The 11,654-nt window shown below is 57.7% G+C and overlaps 2 protein-coding genes across 2 annotated transcripts in view; both read left to right on the plus strand.

Moving 5' to 3' along the window:
* Nucleotides 1-756: 756 nt before the first annotated feature.
* On the plus strand, nucleotides 757-5,649 carry Enthd2 (ENTH domain containing 2). Its single transcript, XM_013036224.1, has 12 exons — nucleotides 757-888; nucleotides 1,005-1,106; nucleotides 1,236-1,329; nucleotides 1,911-1,978; nucleotides 2,130-2,208; nucleotides 2,310-2,381; nucleotides 3,137-3,325; nucleotides 3,844-4,018; nucleotides 4,140-4,253; nucleotides 4,362-4,440; nucleotides 4,754-4,888; nucleotides 5,185-5,649. Exons 1-12 carry the CDS (start codon nucleotides 757-759, stop codon nucleotides 5,647-5,649), a joined length of 1,704 nt encoding a protein of 567 aa, XP_012891678.1.
* The window catches only part of Cep131 (centrosomal protein 131kDa), a 30,123-nt gene continuing 24,117 nt past the window's right edge, over nucleotides 5,649-11,654 (plus strand). The window contains exon 1 of the mRNA XM_013037845.1: nucleotides 5,649-6,596. The gene's annotated coding sequence lies outside the window, so the exon portion shown is untranslated. The remainder of the gene's footprint in view (nucleotides 6,597-11,654) is intronic.

Raw genomic sequence — 11,654 nt, forward strand, 5'->3', positions numbered from 1 at the left:
GACCCTCCCCCGGGGCCCGGGCGTGCCCGACAGGTAGCCGGTGTGGCTGCGTCGGGGCCCCTCGTGGGGCGCGGGGTCCACCTGACTGGCCCAGCCCGGGTTCGGCACCCGACGCCTCCCCCCCATTTTCAAGTTTAAGCATTTCTGGACCCCCCCCCCCACCACTGTGTGTGGAAATACCAAACTGTGAGGACAAGTGTCTCTCGCTGGGTTTCTTCGTGCCGAACTAGGACTGGCCTCGGGGCCTCACTCATTTGACTTTGTCCGCTCACAGCTGGTGTTTTACCACGCAAGCTACACCCCACTTTTGCGTGTCTGTTGGCTGTTTCGCAGTTCTGTCTGCCTAGGCTGGGCTGGCTTCAAAACCCAATCCTCAATATCTCAGCCTGGGTACCTGGCTGTTTCCGGTTTTCAGAGCCATAAACTACGTTATTTGCAACACCGTGCTAGTCACATAAGCCTGCACATCTATGATGCTGCCTGGATGTGAAACTTGGGCTGATCTCAGGAAGGTGCCTGCTGTCAGGCTGGTGGTCCTGGGTTTCGCTCATGCCAGCACCTCTGCCTGGTTGGTTTTTCTGCTCACGCCAGCACCTCTGGTGGCTGTGCGAGATGGTCATTGTTGGCGGCTCTTGCTTCCTCACAGCTACCTATTCTCCTGAAAGGAACATCGGATGATGACATCCCGTGTCCTGGCTACCTCTTTGAAGAGATTGCGAGTATCCTTCCTCGGTGTTCCGGCATGGCGGGGAGAGGATGTCAGGGGCCCCGGTACAGCATGCCCGTTACCAGGAGCCCTGCTATTCCACGGCCATCCAGGGCTCCTTTACCATAGGAACTGGGTATGGGTTCCCCTCAGAAAGAGCAGTGCCATGCTTGGGGCCTGTGGTAGGTACCTGCAGAGGGGGCAACCCAAGGAGACCAAGGGCAGCAGGCAGGCAGACTGCTCTCTGCCAGTGTGTCTTGGAGTGGCCTGCATCAGCTTGCTCCTTCCCTAACCGGAGCGTGTCCCAGAAATCTCCCACGAGTCCCTGGGCAGTAGCCAGTGCCTGCTGGAGTACCTCCTGAACCGCCTGGACAGCAGCTCTGGCCACGTGAAACTCAAGGTGAGTTCTGGAGTGGCCCTGTGGGGCTCTAGCTGCTGCTGGTAAGCGGCCAGGCTACAGGGGCGGACGTGCAGTCCGGGCGGCGGGTAGCTGGGCCCTGCCACACCTGCGTACCTGCCAATTCCCCAGGTGCTAAAGATCTTGCTCTACCTGTGTGGCCACGGCTCATCCTCCTTCCTACTCATCCTCAAACGCAACTCTGCCTTCATCCAAGAAGCCACAGGTAGGGGGTCGGGGGTGTGTGATAAAGGTGTGCTAAGGGGCGCCTGGGGAGGGAACTGTAGAGAGAGGAAGCTGTGTATATGGGTTTGTGCAGGGGCCGAGAGGGAAATCCATGCAGACAAAGCTTGGGGACAGTTGGCTGGGACACAGAAATCCTGAACTGCCAGACTGTAGCTTCTCAACAGAGGGAGGCTGAGCTGAGAACCAAGTGCTTGAGCTTTGGCAGGGATCACAGCTTTCACGGTCCATCCAGGGAAGGCTCTAAAAGTTTGTGTTGGTTTGAGGAGTGGGCCAAAGAGAGCAGTCGGGAGTCCCTGGCTCGGTGGGGTGAGCTGGGCGGCAAGCTGGCTCAGCTCTGGGGGACAGCCGCTGCCACACGGCCACTGATGGACTCAGCACTGTGGGAGGTGAAGGGCGCCCGAAGCTCTACGTAGGGTCCCAAGGGAGGTGGCCCGGGTCAGCCATGGGGGAGGGGACTGGGGTGGCTGAAGTGCTGCCCTGTTGGGGCATCCCTGGGGGGCGGGGACAGTCAGCTGTGCTTGTGTCCAGCCCTGGCCCCATTCTACCTTCTCTGCCTTGAAGTGTTTGCAGGGCCCCCAGACCCTCTTCATGGGAACAGCTTGTACCAGAAGGTGCGGGCAGCTGCCCAGGTGAGTCTGGTCCTGCAGCACAGGGGGCCTGTGCTGGGATGCGCCCTGTGCTGGCCCTGCCCCTGGCTGCAAGGCGCTGCCCCCGTGGCTGGACGAAGCAGAGCGGCTGGGGACAGGACCATGGGTCGCTGAGGGCTTCTTTCTTGTCTAGGACCTGGGTAGCACCTTGTTCTCTGACGTCCTGCTGCCACTCCCGCCCTCCCAGTCACCCAGGGCCCCTCCCCCCGCAGGTACGAGACCCCCATGACCACCGCCAGCCCGTCATGGGCCTCTTCCTCTGCCAGTGTCCTGGGAAGGGGCGGGCCTGCGCTGATGCCGTGTCCTCCCCCAGGCATGGGCTCCCAGGCCAGGCCTCACAGTGCTCTGCAGGGTTTTGGCTACAGTAAGGAACCGGGCCGAGCAGGTAAGGAGTGAGGGCCTTTGCGGGGCTCAACATGGCTGGGGTACAGGGATCGGAAGGGCCGTCCCCTCTCCCCACCCCACAAGCTGCATTTCCCACCCTCCTTCCTGAGTTCCCACTGCCACTCTGTTCAGCTGAGAGGAAGGCTGGATGGGTGTGGACAGGCCTCTTCCCAGACAGGTAAGAGGAGCCAGCCTGAGACATGGCATCCGGGCGTCGGTTGCGCTGCTAGACGGGTGAAGTGGCAGTCTGGAACAGCATAAGAGTAGAGCGGCCGCAGTGGGAGTTGTGCTGGCAGGCTGGAACAGCACCCCCGGAGGCTGATGGTTAAGGGTGTGCATGGCCATTTGCAGTAGCTTCCAAGTGACCCCAGCCTCGCTCCAGGGCTGGAGGTCAGACTGGTACAGGTGGTCTGGTCATGACTCTGTGGGCTTTGGCTGACTTTGGTTGGGGGCATTCCTTTCCTGGCCTGAGCCTAATAGCCTTCAAGCAAAGGCAAAGACGCTCTTTCTCAGAACAAGTCTCAGGATGCCCCGGGCCTTAACTGCTGTGAGTCAAATGCCCAGAAGTACTAAAACAGAGGGTTCCAGGAAGCTTCCAGAAGAGCCTGAGGACCTGCAAGGGGCCCTCTGCCCTGTAGTGTGATCCGATCTCCTTTGCACTTGGGGAGGGGGGGGACACGCCTCCATTGTGAGGAACATGGGGACAGTCAGTGGGAAGGCCCAGGTGCTGATGCCAGCCCTTCCTTCTGGGCACAGGCTCTGCGGGCGAGGCCATTCTGGCCACTGTCCAGAGAGCTGCGGAGGTGGTGGCCAAAGCTGTGCGCCCTGGGCCTGAGCTTGCTGCACAGAGACCTCTGCCACGAAGCGACACCTACCAGCCTGCCGTGACGCCTCCAGCTGGCCACAGTCACCCCCCTGCCCGGAGCCTGCTTCCAGGGGCTCGAGGTATGGAGGTGAGGGCCCTTCCCTTGGGTCTGGTCTTCCTTCATGTCACTCACGGGGCACAGAGGCAAATGGTCAGGGCCGCCTCACCCAGCCAGCGCCATGGCCCAGCTCAGGGCAGGGGGAGTGGGCGTGGGAAAATCAAGAAGCAATAAGCCAGTCAGGTGCCTGTGGCTCCCACCTGTAATCCTGCGTACCTAGGAGGCTGAGATCTGAGGTCTGAGGTTTGAAGCCAGCCCAGTCTGTGAGACTCTCATCTCCAATTAACTACCAAAAAAGGCAAAAATGAGCTGTGGTTCAAGTGATGGAGTACTAGCCTTGAGCACAAAAGCTCAGGGACTGCACCCAGGTCCTGAATTCAAGCCCCAGGACTGGTACACACAAGTCCGGGAGATTTCGGAGTCTGCTTAGGAGGCTGCCCATGCTCAGTTCAGGACTCAGTCCCAGTCTCCCGTCCAGGGAGGCAGGGAAGAGGCCAGCCCTGAACTCCAGAGTGCTCACCTGCTCCCCCTCTCTCCCAGCTGTGAGACACCAACCTGGGCAGGCCGGAGGGGGCTGGGAGGAACTGGACAGCAGCCCCAGCTCCCAGAATTCCTCCCGGACCAGTGACCTGAGCAGGGCCTCAGACTCTGGCAGTCGGTGCGGCAGCGACAGCTACTCAGCGGCCGGCCGGGAGCTAGGCAGCGTGGCGGAACGGTGAGCAGGACCGGACGTCTTCCTCCCTGGCCCGGGGCCCCCAGCGGGGGAGGGGGAGGCCGGTGCCGCACAGCCGCACACGCAGCGACCAGCCGCCTCTACCCAGCCGTGTTTCTGCCAGGGCCGAGGCCGTGGCCCCGAGTGACTGCCAGCAGGAGCTGAGCCTGGTGAGGGCCGTGGCACAAGGGCCACGTGCCTTCCTGAGCCGGGAGGAGACACAGCACTTCCTCAGAGAGTGAGCCGCCCGCCGTGGTGCCCGGGGCTGCCACCCAGGATGGGCAGGAGGGAGGGAGGGAGGACGGGTCTTTGGCTGCCCTACCCACGCATCCCCTCCCTGGCACAGGTGTGGCCTGCTCAACTGTGAGGCGGTGCTGGAGCTGCTCCTCTGCCAGCTAGGCCAGGCCAGTGAGGGCGAGCAGATGGTAAGGGCTGGAGAGTGGGCCTGCTCTGTGTGTGTGTGTGCGTTCGTTCATGTGTTCGTGTGTTCGCTCATGTGTGTACGGTATACGTCGGGAGTGTGCCTTGTTGGCAGTGTGCCAACTGAGTGCAGGGCGGGTCCCCTGGCTGGCCAGGGGCCATCCTGGGAAGTGCAGTAGGGAGAGGACCACTGTGTCTCTCCCTGTCAGGAGAGAGGAGGTGTGCGTGGGGCTCCCAGAAGGGCCTCGCGGCGAGAGTGGGGCAGTGTCCAGTCATTGATTCTCTGTCCCCTGTCCCCTCCTCCCCCTGCCCCCGTAGAGATCCCTGTGTGCCGTCGCCTCCCTTGCTAGCGCCGACCTCCTGCCCCAGGAGCGCATCCTCCTCCTCGCCCAGCAGCGCCTTCGGGAGCTCAGTGCCGGCAGCCCAGGACCCGTGACCAGCAAGGCCACCAAGGTGTGCAGCAGCCAGGCCTGCGTGCGCCAGGGCCTGGGAATGGCAGAGGCTGTGCCGGCTGCCCCAGCCGTGGTCCCCACCCTGCCCCTTCCGCATCTCCACCTCCAGCTCACCCTGGGCATGAGCAGCCCGCTGCAGGGACACGTGTGTCCAGAATTTGTGGTGGTGAGATGCACCACGCCACACTGCTTCCTTCGTCTCCAGCCGGTCGGGGGGCCCTGGGTCCTCTGTGTGTGGTGGCAGTGCCAGCAGGGCGTGTCCCAGTGGCTCCTACACGGCCTCCTCCTTCCTTACAGATCCTGCGCTACCTGGAGGCCTCCTGCGGACAGCGGGCCCCGGCCCCCGAGCCCCTCGCCCAGCCCAGCCCCCTGACTGCTGTCCAAGGCCTGTCTGACCTGTTGACAGACCCTGCGCCGCCTCCCGGGGGCCATGTCTTCCTCCAGCCACTGGGCTCCACCCCGATCTTGCCTCCGAGCCTTGCCCCCACCCCACCCCCAGATAACTGCCCCCTCCCCATCCCCAGTGTCCCCAGCAAGACTGGGCCGGGCCAAGGGGATGCAGGCACCGCCAAGGGTCCCTGGAGCCATGGTTCCCTGTTTGCTGGCATGGAGCTGGTGGCACGTCCCCGTCCCCTGGGGTCTGGGGTGGCCATGGGGGAGCCCCGCCCAGCCCCCAGCTCCCCGCAGACGGCGGCCCCCGGAGAAGCAGCCCCAGAGCACCTGGGCTCAGAGCCGTCAGCTTTTGCATTCTTAAACATGTGATGGCGTGGGCCTGGCTGCACGCCGGCCTTCTCATTCTCAGGCCCCTCGCCCACAGCGCCCGCCCAGGAGTGGCTCTCAGCTGACTCCTGCCCCACCCAGCCCCTTCCTGAGGCCTGGTGCAGCAGCCTCACCTGGCCAGCCCCAGGCCACCTCCGAGCTGCTAGAAGTGGGAGGGAGCCAGCCGGGCCCAGGGGGCGGGGGGCGTGGGCCGGCTTCCTGACGGGCCCCCAGGCGGCGGCCCCTTCCCACCGAAGGCGGGGGGCCTCTGGCTGGCTGCCACCTGAGGAAGGCCCAGCTTTATCTGGCACACTACAGGCCACAGCCCCTTGACCCAGGCTGCTGGGCTCTCCCAGGGCCCTGAACCAGGAGAGGACTCCAGGGCTACCTCGGTCCCCGTCCACTCTCCCCCCCTTCCCCCCCCCCGCCTCCAGTCTTGCCAGACACATCTTGGACTTGACTTTGTGCAGCAGCCACAGGCAGGCCATGGCCACAAGCGCTGGCCTTGGCTTTTACCTCAGACCCTCCCTCCCCTCCCGGGAGGTGGTGGCAGCTGAGCCACGGTCCTCAGCATGTGGGAGCCGGGGGGTCAGGTCCCTGCGTGACCCTCCCCTGACCACAGCCGCCTCCTGCAGACGGGGAAAGACCCAATAAACCGCGTTTACAGAGGCTGGACCGCGCGCTTCCTTCTTCTGTGTCTGCATTTCAGACGTGCTTGGCAGGCACTCAGGACCGCTTCCCGACTGGTAACGCGGCGCTCCTCTGGTACTGCCTGGCCGCCCTTGCGGGCAGGAGAGTGCTCAGATCCCTGACTGGGAGCATTTGTGTGACTGCTGCCCAGGACAAGAGAGAGAACCCGCCACAGGGGAGTAGAGCCAGGGCCACAGGTGAAGGTGACACGTCCCAAAGTGGCTGCAGGTGGAAGGTGACTTCATCAAGGTCTCCGCTAGGTAGTTTGTTTTTTCCTTTTCTTGCCAGTCTTGGGGCTTGAACTCCGGGTCTGGGTGGTGTCCGTGCGTTTCTTTTGTTCAAGTCTACTAATGTTCTGCCACAGGAACCACAACTCTACTTCCAGTGTTTTCGATGGTTAATTGGAGATCAGAGTCTCACAGACTTTCTTTTCTGTGCTGGTTTCAAACCGAGATCCTCAGGTCTCTGCCTCCTGAGTAGCTGAGATCACAGGCGTGAGCTATAGGTGCCTGGCTTGCCATTTCGTTTTCAGCAGTGCCCCTGAGCTGCCTCCATCCCCAGCCCCTCTGCTGGGCTTTGAAAGAGTAATTTATTACTATAGGGGTGATGTGCATGAGTCAGGGAATTAGTACATTTCCTTTTGTACAGTGTTTTTTTTTTTTTTTGGTCCGTGGGAGCCTAGGCCCAGTCCCCGAGCTCTTCAGCTCGAGGTGAGCACTCTACCACTAAAGCCACAGCGTCACTTCTGGTTTTCTGGTGGTTAATTGGACACAAGTCTCACGGACATTCCTGCCCAGGCTGGCTTTGAACCGGGCTCCTCAGATCTCAGCCTCCTGAGTAGCTAAGATGACAGCGTGAGCCACCGGCGCCTTGCTTGGGTGTGCAGTGGCTTGTTCCTTCCCTCTTCCCTCCCTCCCATCTCCACCCACGAGTTGTACAGTTCACTTTCATCAACGTCCAGAGAGCTCCACTGAGGCAGTTTTTCACCCTTGGGTTCTCTGCCCCCACCCTCCCGAAGACATACACATAAATACACTGCACATAAGGTAAAGAAAACAAAGAGTCTTCTTTCCATATCTTGAGGAGTCTGTTTCAGTATGAGCATTATTTTATGTAAATACGAAGAGGCACTTGAGCATTGTGCCCTCGTGTTTTTCGCTGAGTATTCTCTTTTGGTCTCTCTGTGAATATCTAGAATCCTGTGTAATTTATCACCTGCCAGTGTGTTTTAGATCTAACCTTCATGTATCAGAATGAACATGCACCATTTCTCTCTGAGCTTGGCTCACCTCACTTAACATGATTAATTCTAGTTCCATCTGTTTCCCTGCACGTGACACCATTTTATTCTTTTTAATGGCTGTGTAAAATTCCATTGTGCGTAGGTACTACATTTTTGGATCCACTCCTCTGTTATGTGGCACCTGGGCTGTTTGCATTTCTTCGCTATTGTGAATGTAAGCATATGCCCACCTTTGTCCTCAGCTCCACCCACACCTGAGCCCCTCCCTGCCCCGGAGTTCGTTCCCACCTGAACTCCATCTACCTCACTTCCTACCCCCAGACCCTGCTGCTACCTAGATAGTGGAGGTCACCATGCGCTCGCGCTCCAGGGGAAATATGGCTCCTCTAATAAACCTTGTTATAGTCTTCCTCCTGTGCCTGCCTGCCGCTGAGTGGTCCCCTGGCATGGATGTGATGGATCCTTTCAGTGAGTAGTGCAGCAGTAAACACGGATGTACAGGTATCTTTATCACACCCTGGCTCATGATGCTCAGGGTAGATGCCCAGGAGTGCTATGGCTGGGTCTAGAGAAGGTCTAGTTTTTTGAGGAACCTCCAGATTGCTTTCTGGAGTGGTTGCACTACTTTACATTCCCACCAACCATGTAGTAGAGTTCCTTTTTCCCACATCCCCGCCAGCATTTGTTGTTCAAATTCACGAAGTTGGCCAGTCTTACTGGGGTGAGATGGAATCTTACCTTCATGACTGGGAATGATAAGCATTTCCTTGTGTGTTTCCTTTCCATTCTTATGTCTTCTTCTGAGAAGTCTGTCTTTCGCTCCCTTGCCCACATAATGATTGGTGTATTAGGTTTGGGAGGGGTTAGTTTCTTGAGCTCCTCGTATATATGGGATATTAGGCCTTTGTCATAAACTGCTGCTCTTCTGGTTGGTTGGCTGTCTTTCTAGTTTAGTGACTATCTGTTGTGTCCCTGGGACTCCATCGAAAAAGTTTCTGCCTGTATCTATGTTTTAATGTTTCTCCTAACCTTTCTTACAGTAGTTTAAAATTTTCAGGTCTGACATTGAGGTCTTTGATCCGCTTTGAATTGATATCATGCGTGGTAACAAACAAGGATTCACTTTTAGTTTTCTGCATATGACTGCCCATTTTTCCCAACACCCAATTGTTGAAGAGCCTATTTTTTTCCCCACTGTATGTCTTTGGTTCCCTTATCAAATATCAGATGACTATAAGTGGGTCTTCTAGTCTATTCCATTGATCTTTTTTTTCCCCTTTGGTTGTGGGGCTTGAACTCTGAGCCTGGGCACTGTCCTTCAGCTCAAGGCGAGCACTCTACCACTTGAGCCACAGCGCCACCTCCAGTTTTCTGAGTGGCTTATTGGAGATAGGAGTCTCAAGGACTTTCCTTCCCGAGCTGGCTATGAACCACGATCCTCAGATCTCAGCCTCCTGAGGAGCTAGGATTACAGGAGGCATAAGCCACCTGCGCCCAGCTCCATTGATCTTAACCCAATACCAAGCTGTTTTTGTTATTATGGCGCTGTCGTAGAGTTTGAGGTCTGGTATTAGGATATCTGGTATTGTGATATTGTGATACTACTTGTATTTTTTTTTTTTTTGGCCTAGAATTGCTTTGGTTATTCTAGGTCTTTTATTATTCCACATGCATTTTTGGGTTGTTTTCTCTATCTTGGTAAAGAACATCATTGGGATTTTTGATGGAAATTGCATTGAATTTCTGTATCTTTTTTGGTAGTATTGCCATCTTCACAATATTGATTCTACCTATCCATGAACATGGAAGGTCTTTCCGTTTCCTAATGTCCTCTTTGAATTCTTTCTTCAGATTTTTTTCTTTTTTTTCCAGCTGGTCGTGGGCCTGAACTCTGGGCCTGGGCACTGTCGTTAGCTCTTCAGCTCAAGGCGAGCACTCTACCACTCTAGCCTTTTTAGTTTATGTGGTGCTGAGGAATGGAACCCAAGGCCCCATGCATGTGAGACAAGCTCTGTACCGCTGAGCTGCCTTCCCCTGCTGGATTTTTAAAAGAGAGTAACAAGCTTACAAATGTGCAAGTCATGAGCTTATTTCTTACAAGCTCAACTAGTCACAGTCTGATGTTGGTGGAAAGCTAAATCAGTGCTGGTATAGGCCATTCAGGAACAGACCCACAATCGTTTATTTCTGAGAAAAAAATGGGTAAAAGTCAGGAACAGACATGAAGATACGTGGACACCTGGCAGATGAGCACACAGATTCTCAATGTCACTGAAGAAAAACCACTGAAAGTCAAGTGGGATACAACTATGCACCTATTAGTACAACTAGGGGGGAAAAAACACAACAAAACCCTGGCAATACCATATGCTCAGGGACCCTGGAGTGACTGGAACTTATCCCGTGTGGTGCAAGTGTGATAAGTAACATTTTTTTATGTGTGTGCCGGTGCTGGGGCTTGAACTCAGAGCCTAGCTCTGTCAGCTTTATCCACCCAAGTGGTACAGTGCCACTTGAGCCATACCTTTGCTTCTGGCCTTGTGCTGGTTGAGATTCCTACTTGGGCTGGCTTCAAACAGTGATCCTCAGATCTCAGCATCCTGAATGGCTAGGATATAGGAATGGGCCACCGGTGCCTGGCAACATGCAACTTCTTTAGAAAAGTTTGGCTGTTTCTTACAAAGCTTAAGCAAATACCATATAATCCACCATTCCCTCCCTTAGGTATTTACCCAAGAGAAATACAAAGCCTTGTTCATACAAAAGCCCATTAGCAAATGTCTATAGCTGCTCATTTCAATAACTTTTCAAAGCTGGAGCCATCCCCATTGGTCAGCTGCGCTCAGAGGATAAACGTCAGGGCCCACAACTTGGGACACTGTGCAGAGGATGAATCTCATTCCCCTGCCCCCCTGGGCTGGGGGCGGGGAGGCAGGGGCTCTCTGTGCCAGTGTGTAACACTGAAAGAGGCAAAGCCACCTGATGGGGTGGCCAGGGGTCACGGCCAAGGATGAGAGCCCACAGGCAGGGTCTGGGAAGGGAAGTGCTCTGTGCCTGGATGGTGGTGGTAGTCACACAATTACTGCACACCCAGAAGTGTGAGCTCGTGATCTGCATAGATGTACACACAGAGTGTACGTGTGGGACGGTCTCTCTGTGTAGCTCAGGACGGCCCGGAACTCGCCTTGTAGCTCAGGCTGACTTTGAACTCAGGCCCCTTCTGCACCACCACTCCAGGCTCTCAAATCTTTTTGTGTAATAAAGAGGGAGGATAACAAGGGTTTGTGTGTTTGCATGGTGGGGGCACGCCAATTGTGGGCCATGGGCTTGAACTCTGGGCCTGGGCGCTGTCCCTCAGCTCTTCAGCTCAAGGCGAGCGCTCTACCACTTGAGCCACAGCCCCACTTCCAGTTTTCTGGTGGTTCATTGGAGATCAGAGTCTCATGGCCTTTCCTGCCTGGGGTTGGCACGGTGGCCGGCCGGCCGCTGGAGGATCGGGGCGGTGAGCGGGGGAGAGGCACGGCGGCCGGGCGCTGGAGGATCGGGGCGGTGAGCGGGGGAGAGGCACGGCGGCCGGGCGCTGGGCAGCGCGCTGGATGCCCGGCTGCAAGCGGACACGCTCTCGGGGCATGCCTGCTTCTATAAAGTGAGTGCAACGTCCTGGGTCCTGGCTTCGATTCCCAGAACCAGGGAGAAAAGACAGAAAATTCGGTTTAAAAGCAGGGAACGGAAGGCGTCGGCAACGCCGCCCACCGCAGGGAGCAGCGCCGGCCCAGGGCCCCACCGCGGACAGCGCTTCGGCCTGCGGGCCACACGCGAGGCCCCGCCCGCGCGCGAGACTCCGCCCGCCCGCGGCGCCCTGGAAGCACCGCCCCGTCCGTGCTACGTCCAATCAGACAGGCCGCCACGCTCGCGACCCCATCTTCCCGCTGCTCCACCCACGCCTGGGCTTCCTGAAGGACAGCCCTGAGGCCCAATGAGCGCCGGCTCTGGCCCTGGCGGGCGGCCAGCGGGCCAATCCGGGAGGGCGCGCTGGGCCGGCGGGCCGGCGTGACGGACAGGGGAGGCGCTGCTC

The sequence above is a fragment of the Dipodomys ordii genome, unplaced genomic scaffold (genome assembly GCF_000151885.1).
Source record: "Dipodomys ordii isolate 6190 unplaced genomic scaffold, Dord_2.0 Scaffold7, whole genome shotgun sequence".
Classification (NCBI taxonomy): domain Eukaryota; kingdom Metazoa; phylum Chordata; class Mammalia; order Rodentia; family Heteromyidae; genus Dipodomys; species Dipodomys ordii.

Bases quoted from the DNA above. Each gene is read 5' to 3' on its own strand.
- Enthd2 (XM_013036224.1), top strand. From the start codon at position 757: ATGTCAGGGGCCCCGGTACAGCATGCCCGTTACCAGGAGCCCTGCTAT. The intron at 1,330-1,910 runs GTAGGGGGTCGG...TCTGCCTTGAAG, and splicing joins CTTCATCCAAGAAGCCACAG to TGTTTGCAGGGCCCCCAGAC. The intron at 2,209-2,309 runs GTACGAGACCCC...GTCCTCCCCCAG, and splicing joins CAGGGCCCCTCCCCCCGCAG to GCATGGGCTCCCAGGCCAGG.